Here is a 22,152-nt window from a genome sequence, read left to right as displayed (position 1 = left end):
TAGTCCAAACCATGAAAAACAGCCCCAGACCATTATTCCTCCTCCACCAAACTTTACAGTTGGCACTATGCATTGGGGCAGGTAGCGTTCTCCTGGCATCTGCCAAACCCATATTATTCTGTCGGATTGCCAGATGGTGAAGCGTGATTCATCACTCCAGAGTCCAATGGTGGCGAGCTTTACACCACTGCAACCGACGCTTGGCATTGCGCATGTTGATCTAAGGCTTGTGTGTGGCTGCTCGACCATGGAAACCCATTTAATGAACTTCCCGACGAACAGTTCTCGTGCTGACATTGCTTCCAGAGGCAGTTTGGAACTCGTGGCCTACCACTTCACCAGCCGTTGTTACTCCTGGATGTTTCCACTTCACAATAACAGCACTTACAGTTGACCGGGGCAGCTCTAGCAGGGCAGAAATTTGACGAACTGACTTGTTGGAAAGGTGGCATCCTATGACGGTGCCATGTTGAAAGTCACTGAGCTCTCAAGTACGGGCCATTCTACTGCCAATGTTTGTCTATGGAGATTGCATGGCGGTGTGCTCGATTTTATACACCTTTCAGCAACAGGTGTGGTTGAAATAGTCGCATCCACTAATTTGAAAGGGCGTCCACATACTTTTGGCCACGTGGTGTACTTTACTTGCATTAAAGGTTGGATGGAAACCTGGTTACTGGCTGCAAATAATGAGGCGGCTTATTCCAATGCTTACCCTATAATAATGCACTAAATCAAGCTTTGGCACATCATTGCACACCTTGATGCAGATAAAAGGCTGTTCGTAATGATTTAGTGCACATAAAATACATTTTGCAGTTAAATTCCCATGTACCGAAACAAGTTAAATGGGTTTCCATCACATTTTTCCACTCTACTGATGGTTGCGTTACATAGCGAGTGTGGAGGAGGGGCTAATGTATATTTTTTTTGTTTTTGCTCAACCTTGGTTTTCATTTTAAGCTTATTTCTGTCCTTCACGTTTATAACAATTGCAGACACTGGCAACTTTGTATTTGTAGTCAACTTTGTTGTTAAGTTATCGACAGTCACAGAGACAGATAAACATCTTGATTCTATGTTTAGCGGAGATCTTCAGTGTATAAAGTGACTCGGTAGGGAAAAAACGCATCTAACAACGCACTTCACTGTTCTGAGGTCTGAGGCAGTAGGTAAATAATGGGCGTTTTCAAGTGCAACTTTAGTAGCGATGGCTTTGGGAAACAGCTCGGAGATTTAACGATGCTCCTACGAAGGTTGTAACGATTAACTTAGCCTTAAAATGCTTTTGGAAAACTGGGCCCTATCACTGGGAAACTGTAGTCACTGGGAAATAGTGTCACCTGCTGAAAACTGTCAGTGCAGCATAATCGCATGACAAGAAAATGGTCAACATCCTCAGAAAAGTTGCTATAGAACGTTCTGTGTTTTTACCTCTTCATTCAGTTAGAGAAAGTGTTAACATATTTTATGTTTTACTCAACTTGGTATAGGTACTGGTTACAGCAAACACAACCAAACTGTTGATTGTGCATTTGGGTTAAGGTGACCATGTCAGAGCTTCTGAGATTGGACAGTGCTCCTAGGTTGATTATGTGGAGTGTCCCTGATTTCTTCTGAACCTAGAATTACACACGTCTTTGTAAGATCGTCAAAATAAAAACTAACATGACCTAGCCCTTGAGCAGTGTTTCAAGTGTATAGCCGATTTATTTAGCTTTACAAGTATTGTAAATTCATTGACAGACTCTCCTCCTCTTCCTGCAGCACCTAGACATGTTTGTTTAGTCACATACACCGGATGTGAAATGTGTTTTATGGTCAGCCATAGTAGTACTGCGCCCCTGAAGCTAATTAGGGTTAAGTGCATATCGACAGATTTCTCCACCTTGTCGGCTCGGGTATTCGAACCAGCGACCTTTCGGTTACTAGCCAAATGCTTCAACCACTAAGCTACCTGCTGCGTGATAGCTCAGGGCTGCTGAGAACAGTTAGTTTAAGTAAATGTAATTAACTAAATATTATATTAACATTCATATTCAACTCTGACCTATTTCAAAAGGAGGCAGGACAGTACGCAGAATTTGAGCAATACTCTTAGAGAATTTACCATTGAATAACCTTGGAAGCAAGTTGAGACAGGAGTCACAAGTAGTAATTACAGTAAAACATCAGGAGAGATTAATCAAACAGTGCCCTGAGTCAATGTCATGTTACGAGTAATTATTTTGAGATTAACACAATACAAGGTGAAATGTAGTATCTGAGAAAATAGGGTAGAAAAGTGCTTATATAAATAGTTTATCCCCTTCCCATTGCTGGCACAGATACCTTTTTATTAAAAAAAAGAAAAGAATCAATGGTTGATGCATGATTGAAACAATACCAAGAATATTCATTACATCCCCATCATTCTGCAGGTAGAAAGGTTGACTTGATACGGAAAAGTTTTAAAATGGGACCCATTTACCACGAGCCTTCAAACAGTTTTAACACTCAGTAGCTACATGCAACTGGAAACCATCTTCTACAGTTATTCACCTTGGGGTTTGTACAGTTTAATGTTGTCAAGGGGGAGAGAACATGGGTGTATTAATTACGGAATCTGTTTTCTTTTAAGAACCAAACTGAAGCAAACAGATTAAAACAAGTTTCTATTGGACAAATTCAGGTAGGTCCCTCCCCGTTCTGTTTAAGAAATGTTTCATTGTAATTAATGTCTTGCAACAGAATCTGCAGAATGCATACACCATGTGTATGGCTCTTAGTAACATAATCTACCTTAATAATAAATTAAGTTAAAAACCATACCAAAGGTTTTCAAATCTTGCTCATGTTGAAAGGATAGAATACAAGAAACATTTACAAATAATACCTGTGGCAAAATAAACTTTTTGATTATTTAAAATCATTGAGTCCCTACTAACAAGTGTACTGATAAACAGACCAACATTGGTTTCCGATTAACATGTCATGGTAGCTATGGCATTTAGTTGGAAATTACATTTTGTGCAGGAGGAAACCCTATCAAAAACAGCTTATTTTGGTCACACTAAGTGTTCCAATTGGTATATTTCAGTTATTAATCTTGTTTCTGTATACATTTTCTTTTTATAAAATATTTTATTCATACAATCATTTTAACTATATCAACATTATTTAACTTTGAGTGGCAAGATATCAGACAGATCAACCTCATAAGAACAATAGTATATAAACGAATGCAAAAAAAAAAAAATCTGTTTCCATTACAGTATGTTTCTCTCTTCATTCAGTTCCAACTTTCTGTACAACTGTCTGCAATAGCCTATTATGAATATTGCTGGTCCTGATCTGGTGAAGTTAGTGCAGCAGCAGCAGCTCTGACTCTGGGCTTGCACTGCCCTCTACTGGTGACCCAGGCAGAGAGCTGTGTGTTGCAGGAACAGGCTGGCAGGAACCACATATCACATCGGGCCATTCACAGCTGCCTCTGGTGCGACCACGCTCTGCTGTGTTCTGTAGTGGTGCAGAAAGAGAGGCCACAATGTAACACACTGGATGACTTCACACTTCACTAGTGATAAGACATGCCAGACTGTGGAAAGCCAATCTTTGATTCTAGCTGACACTTACTTGGCTTTGTCCATTGCTGTTCCTTCTTCTAGGGGACCATTAACAGCATCACTGGGGACTTTTGATTTCTCTGTTTCTGAATGTTTTGCACTGCTGAAAGGGAATAAATTAGAGGAACTCATGAGTTGCTGGTGGACAATTAGAACAGGTACAACAGCATGTCTGTAAACAGCTCACTTGTACTAGACAGTTCAAGTGAAGGTGGGGCAGCAGGTAGCTTAGTGGTTAAAAGCGTTGTGCCAGTAATCGAAAGGTCGCTGGTTCTAATCCCCGAGCCGACTAGGTGAAAAATCTGTCAATGTGCCCTTGAGCAAGGCACTTAACCCTAATTGCTCCTGTAAGTCGCTATGGATAAGAGCATCTGCTAAATGACTAAAATGTAATGTAAAGTATGAGTCATGGAGCCAGACCTTGGTTTCAGACAGTTGCTGGCAGGCTGGACTGATGCAGAGACACCCTTCTCTGGTGTTCCACTCTCCCCCACAGTGTACTTAACAGATGTGTCCTCTGAGGTAAACTTCTCATCCTCACTGCAGAGGAAAGGAACACATTTACAGAGCTCTTGCCATTTCCAAATATACAGAAACCCCCCCACCGTTAAGACACAGCCCGGAAAAGACTGATGCATGCAGAATGAGACAGAAAGACCACAAAGCCATGGGGTAAACAAATGTGTTGAAAGGTGGTTGGCGGTTAAAAATGGATGAAAGGATCAAAATGTACACTAAATGGAAAGAAGCAGCAAATTCTCTGACCATCCACTTACAGGAGTTTGCCTCTTTAAGAGTGAGCTTGTTTTGAGGAGCAGAGCATGGGGTGATTATGACCGTTTTAGAAACTCACTGAATGGATCAAACTCATGTCAGCCATCAGTCTTGCTTTTTGTCATTAAACCACAACAATTACCTCACCATAATTACTATACAAAACTAACACGCACCAGGACATTATGTATTTGGGTCCTACAGCCAATGTTATTTAAATAATTGACGAGGCAGTTATGTAAGGTAGGCTATTTATTTAATTAATTTAACCAGTCAAGTCGATTTAGAACAAATTCATGATGACCTGGTAAAGTTAAGGGCATTCACTAAAAACAACTACCTAGATGGCATTTTGAAGGTCTTTGATTTCCAGATGCAATTTTTAAAATGAAGCTCATTTCAAGTAGAGCTGAGTTTTGCATGAGAACAGGACTACTGTTAGTCTAGGACTCATCTCTCCAGTTTATTCCAGCCACCTCACAATGCCATGTGCTGCGAACTTAAGCCAATGAGATACCAGCACAGGGAGGTGGCGGATACATAATGAAGACTGCTTTCGCCAATCCACACCCAGAACTGAACAACAGAAAGAGAAAAAGGCCAATTCAGAAAGCCTGGGCGGCCATTTCATGAAATCATTGACGACGAGCGACGACCAAATCAATACATCTGAGATAGACATGCAAATGGAGATGGCAAAATAATTAATAATAAAATAAACTCAGCGGCTGACATGAAAACAAGACACGGCAGACATCTGCCCCCCGATTGGCTGTACATACCGATAAGATTTCAACACTCTGAAGCCACACGCACACCAGAGAGAAAGAGGAAGCTCATGTTGTAAGTGTTGCAGTTAAAGTGAAGGACAGTTTCTCAAACAACAGACAGACAGCAATGTAGGTTCGGCAGATTTGGTGATACAAAAATGGTACATAGACATTTTTACAAGTCTACTGGACTGTCCCTGCCTTGCCTGGCTGGAACTCACTCAGTGTAGGGGGAAAACTTGGCAAGGCACAGCAGTCAATTCCACATGCACTGTGAGGTGAATGGCTGTGTTTTAAGGGAAGGATTGGTGACAGGATGAAAGGGGTATGGTGTGTTATCAGAATCCTTACCTCTTGAAAACAGCAGTTTCAGTTTTGGCATCTACAGTAAGGCTAACTGTCTCCTTCATGGAGCCGTTGGTGACCGTCTCAGTGGTGACAGTCTCCTCTGCGTCCGAGCCTCCGGCTTTCCTTCCAGGGGAGCTGGGTAGCTGGGCTGCCTCGTCCCTTGGCCACAGGTCAGAAACTGGGACATCACACAGGGATAGCATTACACAGTGATCAATGAGTAAGAAGTAAAACGCGTATTCCTGTATGGCACTGTGGCAAAGCTCACCTTCAGGCTGCATTGGTGCGTTGACACCTAAGGGGTCCCCTGTCCCTATGCAGGTCTCCATCGCTACTGGGGAATTGCTCCTCAAATGAATTTTGGGTCTGGAAGATCAAAGGTAAAGATGCATGGGAAGAATATAAAGATGCATGGGAAGGCAAGGGAATAAACAGAACACCAGTCACCCCCATCCTTATTTAAACTACACAACCAAAAGTATGTTAACACCTGCTCGTCGAACATCTCATTCCAAAATGGGCATTAATATGGAGTTGGTCCCCTCTTTGCTGCTATAACAGCCTCCACTCTTCTGGGAAGGCTTTCCACTAGATGCTGGAACATTGCTGCAGGGACTTGCTTCCATTCAGCCACAAGAGCATTAGCGAGGTCAGGCACTGATGTTGTGCGATTAGGCCTGGCTCGCAGTTGGCGTTCCAATTCATCCCAAAGGTGTCCGATGGGGTTGAGTTCAGGGCTCTGTGCAGGCTAGTCAAGTTCTTCTACACCGATCTTGACAAACCATTTCTGTATGGATCTCACTTTGTGCACGGGGACCTTGTCATGCTGAAACAGGAAAGGGCCTTCCCCAAAGTGTTGCCAAAGTTAGAAGCACAGAATTGTCTAGAATGTCATTGTATGCTGTAGCGTTAAGATTTCCCTTCACTGGAACTAAAAGGCCTAGGACGAACCATGAAAAACAGCCCCAGACCCTTATTCCTCCTCCACCAAACTTTACAGTTGGCACTATGCATTCGGAGAACGCATTTCCACTGCTCCAGAGTCCAGCCGACGCTTTGCATTGCACATGGTGATCTTAGGCTTGTGTGCGGCTGCTCATGAAGCTCCAGATGAACAATTATTGTGCTGACGTTGCTTCCAGAGGCAGTTTCGAACTCTGTATTAAGTGTTGCAACCAAGGACAGACGATTTATACGCGCTACAGCACTTGGCGGTCCCATTCTGTGAGCTTGTGTGCTTACCACTTCGCGGCTGAGCCGTTGTTGCTCCTAGACGTTTCCACTTCACAATAACAACACATACAGCTGCCCGGGGCAGCTCTAGCAAGGCAGACATTTGACAAACTGACTTGTTGGAAAGGTGGCATCTTATGACGGTGCCACGTTGAAAGTCACTGAGCTCTTGAGTAAGGCCATTCTACTGTCAATGTTGGTCTATGGAGATTGCATGGCCGTGTGCTCGATTTTATACACCTGTCAGCAACGGGTGTGGCTGAAATAGCCAAATCCACTAATTTGAAGGGGTGTCCACATACATTTGTATATAGGATGTACATGGGAGGATAATAATATGGAAATGTGTGTGGCAATAGTGCCACCTAAGGTCTTGGGACTGAGGCTGGTGGGATGAACCCTTACCTGACTGGTGAGAAGTTGTTAGAGAAGTCTGCCCAGCCCGTGGCTGTGTCAGGGGAGGCATTGGGGGAGCTCCAGCCAGCAGACTCTGGTAGGACCGCAGGGGAGGAGGGGGAGGCTGTGGCAGTGGTGGTGGCAGGTGCTCCCATCGACGTACAACTCCCAGTGTCCATGGGTATGTCGTCAAAGTTAGCTGTCCACACAGGCCCTGAAACAACAGGGCAGCCGTCAAAAAAAAAGCCAGCCAAGACATATCATGCAGCACTTTCTTGAGAAGATCACACCAGACAGACCTACCTAACTAAGCACCAACCCAAACCCAGCGTGTCAGTCCGGGACAATCACTCACCCTCACCCGTGTCTACCTCCATTCTGTCATCAGAGCTGGCGTTGTTGGGCTCAAAGGGATCACGTTTCACATCCTCCTCCTCAGAGTCTGTGCTCTCCTCACTATCTGTACTGCCAGAGCTCCTAATGGTTCGAGTCACAAAATGGACAGAAGTCATTCAAACTAATCAATCACCCAACCCAGCAGGTGCTTTGAATAAGCCTCAGAAGGTATGATGTTAGTCATTTTAGATATTTAATTTAAATATCTGCCAAAAGGCACTGCCGTACCGAGGACATCTCTGAGCTTCTGGTGCGAAAGTGACATCTTTCTCATCCCAGATGTCCTCCTCATCAGAGCCTGCATCTTCAAACTGCTGGATCTTCTCCTTACAGCAGGCCTCAAACAGAGCTATATTTGCCTGAAAGACAACACCAGTACAAGGGTAAAGCACAACAAGATACACGAAAAGATATGCTGCGATGCTTCCACTTCATCATTTACTGTACATGGAAAAGAAAATAAGTACGTGCACCATCATATTCATAAGGTAATGGAATTTCAGACATCAGCAATGGCTAATTGTATGTACAGCATTATAAAAATGGTGAACTTCAATGTTTTGGGAGTTAGTGTAGCAGTTTTATTTCTACTACAATTGACTACATCTAGCCTAGAGCACAGTTGGAAAGGACAATATGGCAATCATTTCTATATAAGTGGATAATCCATTACATTAAAATACTTACACTTTCATTTGTATTCAAGGAAAAATTGATGTCTGATATTCTATCAAAGGGAATACTGAAATGTTAAAAGAAAAGAGTTGTTCAGTTATATTAGTGAGACAATGACTTCAGGACTCCTCCCTACAGAGGCCCAGTAACAGGTAGAAGGACAATTATGGCACACTAACTCACATTAAAAACAGCTTTATGCAGAAACCCCACCAGCCATTCCCAGTTGGTCATTCTCCACAGGAAGCCAAACCCCAGCAGAATACCCAAATAACAACAAGACCCAGAGAGCAGTGGCACAGAGGAGGGCAGAAGAGTGCTACTTACTCCAAACTAAACGGAATTTTGCAATTACAACTTTACTGTCTGGACTCTGGTCCAAGCAAACCACCAGTCTTTATTGACAGTGACAAGCATTTTGAACTTTACACGGTCATGTATCCAATTTAATGGTAGACCTGTATAATAACAGCTAGTTAAATGTAATCATAAGGAAATTTGACTCGTGGGTTGCAGAATTCAGACTGGCATCCAATTTACCTACAGCTTTATTTCTCCACACTAGAGATATCACTTTCCAAACAAACAGTGGCATATTATTTTCATATGTAGATATTAAATTGCATGTAACCTAAACCTTGTACAGAGAAAGAAACTGGTTCACAGAGTCCTTTGTTAAGTTAAACAGATAATATATTAACAGAGCACTAGTCTAGTCACCCCAAACCCTTAATAATAAAAAATAAAAAATTTAATACTAGGTTATGTACAAAACATCATGCAGGATCAGTACTCACTCCACGACATCATCCTGATCGGCAAACTCTTCGTCATTGAAGCCAAACTGCTCAATAAAATTGGACGTCATTTGTTGCATCTGATAATCAGAAAAGGCCTGGCAAACCCAGGACCAACGATAATGATATAGTCTTGGCACTACAAAAGGCTTAAATTCAAAACAATTGGCTAATACTGTAGCTATAGGTTAATAGTTAAGATTAAGAGCACATGCATACTTACATTTGAAAGATACATGTTTAATGTTAATTTAAAAAATATATATATATATCTCTATCTCAGTACCACTACAAGACATAAGTCCAGTATAATAATGTTATAAACAATTACAAAGACTACAAATATGCAGATTTAGCAGTGTTTCTATAGTCTCATCCAGTTACAGACTTACCTGTTGTAGAGAGGAATCCTGTTGGAATCCGCTGTCCTTGAAGTCTACCTCATCGTCACTGGATGAGTGAATATGGTGTGTGTTCACCTAAGGCACAATGCAAACAACCTTATTACTAAGAGGACAACCATTAGACCTCCTTCAAACAGCATTGGCACTACTGGCACCTCACCTTCCAGTGTAAATACTGTGTACTTTGCAAACATATTTTGCCACTGAGTAACAGGTGTCTGGATCAGACTTACTAGGTCTACAGTGTTTCTTTTGTTTGTGTCAGCTAGCTGACCAGAAGTGAAGGCCTCCCATCTCTCTTTGTCGTCCTCTGTGAGCTCTGAAATAACACAAGATTAGTCTATTCCACCTCAATACAGGAATTCATTTTAGGAGCTCCAACCTAATTTCTGATGGGAGATGTCAAAGCACACTCACCTGAGATGAGCTGCTGTATCTTCTCACCATTGGGGCCCTTATCGCTGTTGTGCACTATTGAGTTGGCTATTCTGGTCAAGTGGCCCATGTAGCCCCGTCTACGTCCACCCTCACCCCTGCAACAGGAAAAACACACTTATTGAAGCCTACAGGAACATTGTGGTGACATTTCTTACACTACATTGAGCCTTATTAAGGGTAAAAACCAAACAGCTCACAAGAGATTTAGACACAAATCTGCAAAGTCCAGTGGTCTAGTAACAGCAGCATTATGGTCTAAATTCATAGTGTAATAAAAAATAAAATAAACATAAAACCGTACTTACTGCTCCTTCTCATTGGAGCTCCATGCATCAAGAATTCTCTGTATAAACTGGCACTTCTGAAACAGCTAAAACAGAGCAAAAAAGTAGTTAATTGACTTGTCCGACATGAATGCCATAATAGATGTAAAGAAAAGGGTGATAAAGCCTCACGTGTTTGATGAGGTGGCTTTCTCTGACAGGCTCTTGGTCCTGATCTCTGTTGATTTCGGGGTTTTCACTTTGGGCTGGGGGCATTGCTAGGATCATCGCAGTGCAGATTTCAACTTGTATATGCAGGAAGTTATTCCATATATACTTGAAGTACATGTCCTGAGAATAAATGGAGAGAGAAAGAAATGGCCATTAATTAAATAAAAAATGACCCAAATCAAGTTGTTGAAGTGTGCATCATTTCTGTTGACCTTGGTTATGAGAAGGGGGTAGTAAGGGAACCAATGTCATACATGAAAGTGAAAACCCTGTGCACAACAGTAAGTCTAGATCCTGGTGCTGGTTTTGGTAGGAACAACTAGTACCCAAAAACAAGTAGAAATCGCACAGACAAAAAGACAGGCAACTTACGAGTATGACTCCTAGAGTGTTGAGGTTGATCAGCTCCATGTTGATGATATGAGTGTTGGTCTGCAGGAGGCTGGCCACAAGACGGACCACGCTCAGCCGGGTGTTGCCCACTGGGGGGTCCAGCACACCCCACGTGGTTTTCATGATATTCTTCTGCAAATATGGGGATGAAAGGAAAAATCAGGCTCTCATTCAGACTAGATTCATTTAACTTGGTAATGCAAATAAAACCGCCATTGGAGTGCACTTGTAGAGTAAACTAGAGGAAGGACCACCCACTGAAGATAAATATGACTCAAAGTTGAACCCAGATTGAGGTAGGAGGATCACAAAAAAGATCTAAAAGATACATGTAGTAATAGTTTATTGAAAATATTTTTGTTAGTTATATTTCGCTCAAGTGGATAGCAAAGAGAACGACCTACTCTAATGAGCTTACTAAGCTAAGAAATGTGTGCACTGTTTAGTGTGTGTAAGTAAATTATATAGGTATGTAAAGTATTACCTTTGGGGGTTCCAGCAGCAGTTGATGGAAGTCTTTGAGCCTGGGTCTGACAGCCTCCAGAATGCTCTGATTGACTGAGAAGGATGGGTGGCTCATACCAGGGGGACAGATCTCCAAATGGCCCTCGAACCTATACATGACAGTAAGTATTTAGTAAAAAAAAAATTCTTCCTGGGGTCCACATAAAACACATTAATAGACAAGTACATCACAAGGACAGAACTACATGTATTTAAAATAAGAATACATACTTTCATACAAAATTAAAATGCAATGAGGTGCGTCGCAAATAGGCTGACACTTCTCGTTAAATTCCCCTGACATGAATAAAGCTACCTTGTTTCTATAGTAACTGCCCTTAATGGCTCTCCGGGGGTAGTATAGCCTTTCAGTTATCACCCGCAATGGGTTTCCTGGGGTAATATGTCATCTCTTAAAACTTGTAGGCCTTTTGTTACAGTTACCACCTGCTATGGGTTTCATTAGGTAAAATGCAACATTCATGAACATGCATAAATAACCAGGACTTGAAGAAAGAGCAGCATATCAGACAAGCCTAACAACTCAACACTACTAGTATCTTATAACCCTATACCACACAACCAAACCAACATTAAACCCAAAACGGGACATTGTGAACTTACGCTGGTCTTCGTGTCTCAAAGAGAGTCAGGAGAATCTGAATTACACTGACTATGGCAGAGTCATTTTTCTCTTTGTCAAAGATGTTGGATAGCAACTGCTCCACAGTCTCTTGTCTGAGAAAGGGAAGGGGGATAAAAGATAATGCTTTTGCCAGGACAATAAAGTAATACATTGAATATCATGATAGCAACAAGTATTCTTCGCTGAAAGAATCAAGCACAGGTTGTTGACTTACTTTTCCAGTGTGGCCAGTAAGGGGTCGGGTTCAGAGCAGCCCTGAACTTGGAACATCTGATCTCTGCTGAGGCGGATGATTTCACACAGAGACTGGGATGCGTTGGAATGCCTCTATGTGAGGAGAGAGAGAGACTTGTCAAGACACTGTCTGAAGAAACAGTACTCCAAACAAACAGTTAATGAAATGTAACTTACATCCTCATCCTGAGAAGGCTGGACCATATCAACAAGCCTCTGGATCACCTTCTCCTCGTTCAGCCACTGTGGGTGAATAAGTTACAGGTTGATGATGATTGATCACTAAGAAAATGGACAGAAACTTCAAAACTAAGAAAACTCAAACACTCACATTTAAGACATCTTGTCTGAGCTGCTGTGGTTCAATGCAGGTCAGCATTCTGAGCAGCAAGTCCATGATTGCGGAGGTCCCTATGTGTTTAATCATTAAGTCCACAAAGTCTTCCCTCTTCCGCAGAAACTCCACAATCTACAAGAGACAGTTACAGTTTGTTTAGAAGACACTTCTCCTAGAGCTTTAACAAGACGCGGCAGCATGTCATAAACTCTTCAAAATCACAGTGATTATGACTAGCGGTCTGTATTGATCTCACCTGTTCTGGTTTCCTGCCGATGAGGATGCTAAGGACCTTGCTGAAGAAGCTGGCCAGTAAAGGGTTGAGAGGAGATTCGCTTTGCAAAAATCCATAAAGTTTCATCAGCAAACTTTCATCTTCTCCCAGTCTGTCATTGATCTGTCCAACGTCCGAGGTAAGGAGTTCACAGGATATGTTGGGGTACCTGAAAATAGTGCAAATACAGCATTTGGTGATTTACTCAGTAAAGCCGGCCAACCACACAAAACATCACATAAAGGTCCTGTATAATTTACAGCCTAGCAAGTCACGCTTGCCCCCTTGTGGTTGTAAGGGTATTCCCTTATGAGGTAAACACATGAACGCAAGAAATGCAGAATTGTTCTCAAAACTGTTCTCACTTGTACTTGATCTTCTCCTCCACATCATCACTTGGCTCCTGTGTGATGTAGGTGACCAGGTCCTCCATGCACTGGGGCCGCACCAGGAAGTCAACCAGCTTGTGGTTCTGGGCCTTGCACTCCTGCAGAACATCCTCCTCGTCCATTACCTCAGTCAGAGTCACATCCTCCTTCTCCAGGAGGGTGTCAATGTGAGACGTTGTGTGTAGATCAAACTTCCAAAACATGATGCTTCTGCAAGGAAGGAAAATGGCCATAAGACAAATGGGAAAATACTCAGTGACTCAAAGTACACAGCACGGGTTGAGATGATTAATTCAAATGGAAAGTAGGTGGCCAAACCGATAGCTTCACAAACGTACCTGACTGGGGTAGAGTCCGTCCAGAGGTTAAAAACAAAATAATGCTTGTGCTCTTTGGGAGTTCTGGCCCATTACAGGCTTCACAGGAAGCAGTGACAAGAGAGAACTTTGGACACAGGACACATGCAGCAGAACGACCACCTCGGCCTCAACAGATCAACGCACACCTGAAACAAAGAACAGAAAGAGCACATTACTCCCTGTACTGGAAACAACTCTTTTGCCCCATTTTTTTTGTCACTAAGTGAGATGTATTATGTTAACGTTAAGTGCTACTGAAACAAGTAGCAATTTAAGTTGGTAATTTTGGCTTACATTCCTTTCTAAAATAAGTAATGTGTTAAGCTGGTGAAAACATAAATATTTAGCCTAGGTCATAAGACAAACTTTACAGCTCTAGGAAAGCATTTCGGCCGGTTAACCATTGCTTTTCCATCATCGTAGGAAAAGACTCCACTTCCTTGTCGCCATGTCAGCATCACAACAACTCTGCCCAAAACGGAAGGTGTCTGCACTTTTTGTTTAAACTTTAAAGCATTAAGACAAACTCTACTCAGCTAACCTCTTCTCACGCGAACATACTGGCAACGTCATTGCTAGAACAGAACACTGGGTTTGGTCAAATCACCTTGTGTTGCATCTTAAAATAAAATACCACACAAAAACGATCTATTGGTATTTTTTTTCCCATTAATCCACTGTTGATACGGTCCCAAAACGTTTTGCACGTGATTGTCAGCAGTCAAGTTATAGGATTTTCAAGAAGCAAAGCGTCACATCATCATGATGATGATGCGTTTCACATCATCAGACCAATATCTTAACTTGACATGCAAAACCCTTTGGGACTGTTAACAATGGACTAATGAAAACTTTACCAAACGATAGGAAAATACCACAAACTTTAAAGCAGCAATCAGCAGTAGAAACAATAACAAAGCAAACTCCCCTCCACTGTTTCTGTAAAAAACAGAGGGATGGGGCTGGAGAAATGAAACCACTGTCAAATTCATAGACAGAGCTATAGATGCATGACTGACCATCACAATCCCGAAATTATAGTTTTAACCATGTTTTGAGGCTATATAGTGTTTGTTTACGTTTACTTTGTTTACAAACATGGGAATAAAAAAAGATATGTTGGGTTCTGATGTGGTTAATCCCATGAGGCATTTAAGTTATATTCTTCAAGAATCAATGGGTACACATAATTAATTTATAAGTTTTTTAAAAACTGATGTAGCAACTGCTTATTTCCCCTTTAAGAGGCAACATAACACTGTCAACAACTCCCCATAGGAACCAAGCAGTGAAACATGTTCAACGCACACAATAGGCATATGACTCAAAAGATAAACTGATTTTCCACTGTGTACAGCTGCCCCTCAGTAAAAAAACAAAGTATTTTCTGGGAATATACATCTTGTGGGGAAGCCTGGGAGAAATAGGGTTACAGGTTACATAGCAGCCATCTTGGCTTATACTAAACCAGCACCTCAGATTTGTGAATGGCTGAGAGGAAAGAAAGCTTATTAATAGACAGCTGGGGCTGGGGGAGAATTGACATTGGCCCCTGTCCAGGCACATGCATGCTTTGAAGAAAGTGTGCAACTCAAATCATTGCTCTATAAAATACTAAAAACTATGTGATTTTCAAAACTAAAAACAGAAATACCAGTACACAGGGGTCAAATTGATTGCCATGGACAACATTGGTTGTCTGGCATTAATTCTGTCTACCATAGGCAACCAAATAATGACAGCAAAACAATTATTTTATGACCAACCAGGAACACAACCTAAGACTGAACAAAGTCCTGTTAGTGTGCATTTCTCCTTTGCCAAGATAATCCAGCCCATGACAGGTGTGGCATATCAAGAAGCTGATTAAAACAGCATGATCATTTCACAGGTTCACCCTGTGCTGAGGACAATAAAAGGCCACCCTAAAATGTGCAGTTGTCACAACACTTTTATTGGAATTGTGTGGCCTTTTATTGTCCTCAGCACAGGTGTGGAATTGGTATGCTGACTACAGGAATGTCCACCGGAGCTGTTGCCAGAGAATTGAATGTTAATTTCTCTACCATAAGCCTCCTCCAACGTCGTTTTAGAGAATTTGGTAGTACATCCAACCGGCCTTACAACCGCAGACCCATGTATGGCGTCATGTGGGCGAGTGGTTTGCTGATGTCAGCGTTGTGAACAGAGTGGGGTTATGGTATGGGCAGGCATAAGTAATAGACAACGAACACAATTTCAACACACAAAAATACAGTGATGAGATCCTGAGGCCCATTTTCTTGACGGAATCTGTGACCAACAGATGCATATCTGTATTCCCAGTTATGTGAAATACACTGCTCAAAAAAATAAAGGGAACACTTAAACAACACAATGTAACTCCAAGTCAATCCCACTTCTGTGAAATCAAACTGTCCACTTAGGAAGCAACACTGATTGACAATACATTTCACATACTGTTGTGCAAATGGAATAGACAACAGGTGGAAATTATAGGCAATTAGCAAGACACCCCCAATAAAGGACTGGTTTTGCAGGTGGTGACCACAGACCACTTATCAGTTCCTATGCTTCCTGGCTGATGTTTTGGTCACTTTGAATGCTGGCAGTGCTTTCACTCTAGTGGTAGCATGAGACGGAGTCTACAACCCACACAAGTGGCTCAGGTAGTGCAGCTCATCCAGGATGGCACATCAATGCGAGCTGTGGCAAGAAGGTTTGCTGTGTCTGTCAGCGTAGTGTCCAGAGCATGGAGGCGCTACCAGGAGACAGGCCAGTACATCAGGAGACGTGGAGGAGGCCGTAGGAGGGCAACAACCCAGCAGCAGGACTGCTACCTCCGCCTTTGTGCAAGGAGGAGCAGGAGGAGCACTGCCAGAGCCCTGCAAAATGACCTCCAGCAGGCCACAAATGTGCATGTGTCTGCTCAAACGGTCAGAAACAGACTCCATGAGGGTGGTATGAGGGCCCGACGTCCACAGGTGGGGGTTGTGCTTACAGCCCAACACCGTGCAGAACGTTTGGCATTTGCCAGAGAACACCAAGATTGGCAAATTCGCCACTGGCGCCCTGTGCTCTTCACAGATGAAAGCAGGTTCACACTGAGCACATGTGACAGACGTGACAGAGTCTGGAGACGCCGTGGAGAACGTTCTGCTGCCTGCAACATCCTACAGCATGACCGGTTTGGCGGTGGGTCAGTCATGGTGTGGGGTGGCATTTCTTTGGGGGGCCGCACAGCCTTCCATGTACTCGCCAGAGGTAGCCTGACTGCCATTAGGTACCGAGATGAGATCCTCAGACCCCTTGGTCCTCAGAGACCATATGCTGGTGCGGTTGGCCCTGGGTTCCTCCTAATGCAAGACAATGCTAGACCTCATGTGGCTGGAGTGTGTCAGCAGTTCCTGCAAGAGGAAGGCATTGATGCTATGGACTGGCCCGCCCGTTCCCCAGACCTGAATCCAATTGAGCACATCTGGGACATCATGTCTCGCTCCATCCACCAACGCCACGTTGCACCACAGACTGTCCAGGAGTTGGCGGATGCTTTAGTCCAGGTCTGGGAGGAGATCCCTCAGGAGACCATCCGCCACCTCATCAGGAGCATGCCCAGGCGTTGTAGGGAGGTCATACAGGCACGTGGAGGCCACACACACTACTGAGCCTCATTTTGACTTGTTTTAAGGACATTACATCAAAGTTGGATCAGCCTGTAGTGTGGTTTTCCACTTTAATTTTGAGGGTGACTCCAAATCCAGACCATGGAAATTTGATTTCCATTGATAATTTGTGTGTGATTTTGTTGTCAGCACATTCAACTATGTAAAGAAAAAAGTATTTAATAAGATTATTTCATTCATTCAGATCTAGGATGTTTTATTTTAGTGTTCCCTTTATTTTTTTGAGCAGATTAGGGCCTAATGAATTTATTTCAATTGATTGATTTCCTCATATGAAATGTAACGTATTATTGCATGTTGAGTTTATCATTCCACTATTAGCGACAGATATATATTATGGACATTTTCTGAAAATACAATGCAAACATTTAAAAGATATCCTGTCTAGCACCTTTTTAAGAATGTTAAACTTATACTGAACAAAAATAGTGTTTCACAGTGTTACTTACCTGCCAGTGTTGTGGTTGGCTGTGATATTCATTGTACCATGTAAAATCGCTGTGAAAAATATTTTCAATAACAAAAAAATATATTGTTTTTAGAGCTGTTTGAAGCTGGTGGACCAAAACCAAAAGTAAAAGGCTGAACTTTTATTTTCGGTTTTGGTCCACCAGCTTCAAAACGATATTTTTGGTTAATGAAAATATATTTCACAGTGATTTAGATGGTACAATGATTCCCTACACTAGTCAGTTCTTCTTTTCTCACAAACTGAAATTGAGCGAACAGTGTAGAATTTTAGCAACCAGGAAGGTAAGTAATACTGTGAAACACTATCAATCATTCTACTATTATCGCCAGATATATTACGGACATTTTCTGGAATTACAATGCAAAAATCCTACCAAAAAACCCTGTGTATCACCTTTAATGAACCAGATTGTTTATCAAAATTAGTTGGGTAACTCATTGATCCTGCTTTGTAGTATCCCTCTGATATGGCAGAAGTGTTTGCTCTCCTTGGAAAACAGCAGCTACTGAGAAGGCTTATGAGAGCACTTAATTCCAATTTCCATCATTTAAAGCTACAATATGTAACTTTTGGGGCAACCTGACCAAATTACATTTACATTTTAGTCATTTAGCAGACGCTCTTATCCAGAGCGACTTACAGTTAGTGAGTGCATACATTATTTTTTTATTTTTCATACTGGCCCCCTGTGGGAATTGAACCCACAACCCTGGCGTTGCAAACACCATGCTCTACCAACTGAGCTACATCCCTGCCGGCCATTCCCTCCCCTAGACGACGCTGGGCCAATTCTGCGCCGCCCCATGGGTCTCCCGGTCACGGCCAGCTACGACAGAGACTGAAATTCACATCGAAATGTGAGTTATAGATCTTTCAATCCCATTGAAAGCAAGTCTATGTGGTATATCTGTTCTATGTGTACTATTTCTATGCTTCCTGTTCTGAAGTTTCGTTTTTGCATCTTTTACTTTCGTTTTTGTACAACACCTTCAAAACAGCTGAATATGCAATATTTTTGGTTATGGAAAATATATTTCACAGCGGTTTAGATGGTACAATGATTCTCTACACAATGACTGCTTGTTTTGTCACAAACTTAAACTAAGCGAACTATTAAAATTTTAGCAACCAGGAAATAGCAGAGCGATTTCTGCATGGTGCATATTTAAGGCATAGCCCCATCATACTCAGTTGAAAAAGGCAGGACACACAAAGAATACTGGATAGCCAATCCCCAGTGGGTGAAAACAAAAGCAAGAAATATGTCAAATAAATCATAACCGTACAAAACAATGTATACTCAGTCAAACATTAATGTATGACTATTCCAGTGACAAGTGTCAGCAGTTGCCCAAGGAAACAGATTTTGTTTCATTAGCTACACCTTGTACACCAGATAATGTGATACAACCAAAGATTGTTGGTGTCCATTACTGGGCGTTACAGGAAAGCCCCAAACAAACCTCCGCCATAGAATAATAAAGTTCTGAACCGGTTCGAACCAAAAACAAGTACCAGTTTATGTTTGTTACTTTTTAAACCTCTGAAATCATATTGTTTTTACATGTAGCTTGACATTTAGCTGTACCCCCACACATTGACTCTGTACTGATACTCCCTGTATATAGCCTCATTATTGGTATTTTTTTTTTTTTTTTTTTTTACTCTAGTTTATTTAGTAAATATTCTATTAACTATTTTATTAAAACTGCAGCATTGTTGGTTAAGGGTTTGCAAGTCAGCATTTCACGGTAAGATCTACACACGTTATATTCAGCGCATGTGACAAATACAATTTGATTTGATACTAAATTACTTCACCAATCATGCAGTGCAGATAGAGAAGCTTGCTATTGAGCGGGCAAGCTATAGCTCAGTGAGTTGTTTACATTGATAATGGACAGACAAGTAAGTGTAGGGCGCGAGATGCAACTGACATTTTGCATGTGGGGAGAGAGAGAGCGAGAGGATGGATGAGGCTTGGCATCTTGTGATGACATGCATTATCTGAATTAGGCCCACAGAATTATACCTAAGGAGGAGTGGCTTCTATGGAGGAACTTTGAATGTCTTTGAACATCAGTTGTCTTAATGTTGTACCAGAGCTAGCTATCTAACAAGCTTGTGTGCGCAGAACGGCACCTTAAAAACACCTCTTACCTTTTCGTAGTTAATAAATCCAATGTGAAATGTGATAATTATAGTATCCCTAAATAGCATTCGAAAAGTTAATACATTCTCTAATGAAAAATCTCTCCCCATCATCTGAATAACATCAGCGGCCTACAGCTATGCTTCTGAGGGGGAGGGGCATACAAGGGAGCAAACACAGGCAAAGATTTTCAATTGGCAGGCAGACACTGGAAGAAGTTTGATTGACAGGGGGAGTGCTTTGCATAGGCACTTTGTTGCATTTTTTGTGGTAAAAAAATGCCTGGATCATAAAATAACTATATTAACCAGTTCCCATGCTTTTAAAATAACAGTTCTGTTCCCGGAACAGTTTAGATCACTTTCGTTCCCAGTTCTGTTGCTTTAATAATTTTGTCATTTTCCGGTTGTGTTCCATGAACCAGTTCCAATGACTGATTTTTTCACAGAATCTAGAACGAATAAAGTATCGCGAAGAACAGGCTAGTTGAAAAATCTATGGCGGCGGTTTGTATGGGGCCTTCATGTAACGCCCAGTGATGGACACCAAAAATCATTGGTCAAATTATCAGGCGTACAACCTGTACCTACTGTTTCATGTAACTAAACCAGAACTTGTCATCTAACCTAGGTAATATGTTTTGCTATAGGCTTACTTTTGTTTGTCAAGTGTAATACATTGCCCAGAGCAAGGGGTTACATAACATATACGTTACATTGCTATTTTCCCCAACAAATGGGGCTAATTGCTGTTCAGTGTTCTTCTTACTATACACTACTTTTGAGAGTCTGCTATCAAGCTAGGTAACTTAGCTAATATTGAAATGTCTTAGGACAAACTGGAACTAACTAGCTAGTTATGTAACGTTAACTATTGGGATCAGAAACGGAATTAGCTAAATTCAATACTTCGCGTGACCTGGAGAATCTTGAAACGATGCCAAGACTACTTAGCTAGCTACATACAAAACATCAATAGACAGCTGCTTCATAGCTAGTTAGCCAAGTTGGCTAACTAACTGGATGTGGAGAACTAACATTAACTGACCAGTTAGCAAAATACAGAACGTGGTTTCCCAGTATCTCCAAACTACTAACTAGTTACCTAGCTAACACTACCTACTTCACAGCATATTTGCCCGAAAAGCAAACGCTAACTAGCCAACAAACATTAACGTTAGCCACCTAGCCGGATAGTGGTTAGCTAACGTTAGCTAGCTAACTTAGCTGTCAACAAGGTTGTTCTGTTGGAAGACTTGACGCTCCAACTAGGGTATCTACTTTAGTTAGCTAAAACATACCAACATCTGTAAATAGCAAAAAGGTATAGACACTGTTGGATAACATGCAAACTAGCTAACTAACGTTAGTTAGCATTTTCGGAAGTACCCTAACCAACTCACAGGCCAAACCAAACGGTGTCGAACACTAAAATACGGCTAACGTTAGCTAACAACACTGTGTATTTCAATCGACCCCAATTTATTTTGTCACACACACAATAACACTAACTTACCTTAACTATTGACTACAAGAAACAAGTAAAAACCATTCGGAAATACATCGGTGTAGCTACGTTACCGGTAGCTAACAAGAAAATACTAAAGTTAGTGTTGCTCCGGTTAGCTAGCTAACGTTAGCTGGTCAAGTGCTGTTCGTGTCTCCTCAGAAATGCATGGAATAGCTAGCAAGTACGTACCGATAAACAGCGGTATATGGCGAGTCCCCGGCATGTAGCTTATTGAGCCATTAGCCTAAAGTGTTAAAAGCGAGGAACATTCAAATCCTAAGAAAAAAATTAAGTGTTTACAAGTGATTCTGACAGGCGCGAAAAGGTAGACCATCAGAGAGCACTTTTCAAGATGGCGGTTCCATCAACTTCAACGACCCCTTCCCCCACCACTAAAGTATCTACCTGTCAATCAAACAGACCGGTGGAGCTCTATTGGCTATGAATCACGCCAATCAGACCTACTTCTAGCGAGTTCAGTCTTGTGATTTGGTACTGTACACTGCATACTGTCCACTCCTTTGCGGTAAAAAACGTTGCCGCGTCGAGAAACTCCCATTTTCCGCAGATAGAGGAGGGTGGAACGCGTGAAAAAACAACGAGGGGATTCGATTATCTGGGAGGAGTTAACACCGGGCGAAAAGTGATTGCATACGTTTTGGAGCCGGACTGCATCCCGGGCGTGAGACAGGTGCCCCGCTTTGGCCTACGGCGAAATCGGCTCAAAACAAAAGTGATGTAGGTTAACTTGGAGTAATGAGTAGGATTCTGTTTTCACATGCAAAAGTGATTGCTTTTGATACAATGAAAACGAGTTAGAAATGTTGAACATATATTTTAAAGAAAATATGTTTTATGTTTCTGAATGAT

The 22,152-nt window shown here is 41.9% G+C and overlaps 1 protein-coding gene across 10 annotated transcripts; it reads right to left on the bottom strand.

Annotated features, from left to right (window-relative positions):
- Positions 1 to 2,315: 2,315 nt before the first annotated feature.
- Positions 2,316 to 21,660, bottom strand: LOC121576750 (serine/threonine-protein phosphatase 6 regulatory subunit 3). 10 transcript variants are annotated; one of them, XM_041890165.1, is made up of 26 exons: positions 21,472 to 21,660; positions 13,446 to 13,612; positions 13,084 to 13,317; positions 12,701 to 12,887; positions 12,439 to 12,576; positions 12,285 to 12,350; positions 12,088 to 12,200; positions 11,852 to 11,965; positions 11,208 to 11,337; positions 10,703 to 10,855; positions 10,292 to 10,450; positions 10,142 to 10,206; positions 9,816 to 9,931; positions 9,632 to 9,717; positions 9,387 to 9,473; positions 8,995 to 9,092; positions 8,210 to 8,264; positions 7,751 to 7,881; positions 7,482 to 7,603; positions 7,136 to 7,340; positions 5,766 to 5,863; positions 5,501 to 5,675; positions 5,162 to 5,179; positions 4,026 to 4,145; positions 3,616 to 3,708; positions 2,316 to 3,498 (listed from the first exon to the last, which is right to left on the bottom strand). In XM_041890165.1, the coding sequence occupies exons 3-26, from the start codon at positions 13,308 to 13,310 to the stop codon at positions 3,447 to 3,449; spliced, it is 2,808 nt and encodes a 935-aa protein (XP_041746099.1). In that variant the 5' UTR covers positions 13,311 to 13,317; positions 13,446 to 13,612; positions 21,472 to 21,660; the 3' UTR covers positions 2,316 to 3,446. The 10 variants fall into 10 exon arrangements, with proteins under 10 accessions (XP_041746099.1, XP_041746102.1, XP_041746103.1 ...); XM_041890168.1 differs by having other exon boundaries at positions 3,616 to 3,705; XM_041890169.2 differs by having other exon boundaries at positions 7,136 to 7,325.
- Positions 21,661 to 22,152: the final 492 nt, after the last annotated feature.

This window comes from Coregonus clupeaformis, chromosome 11, assembly GCF_020615455.1.
Source record: "Coregonus clupeaformis isolate EN_2021a chromosome 11, ASM2061545v1, whole genome shotgun sequence".
In the NCBI taxonomy this organism is placed as follows: domain Eukaryota; kingdom Metazoa; phylum Chordata; class Actinopteri; order Salmoniformes; family Salmonidae; genus Coregonus; species Coregonus clupeaformis.
This window is presented reverse-complemented; position numbering and strand designations above follow the sequence as displayed.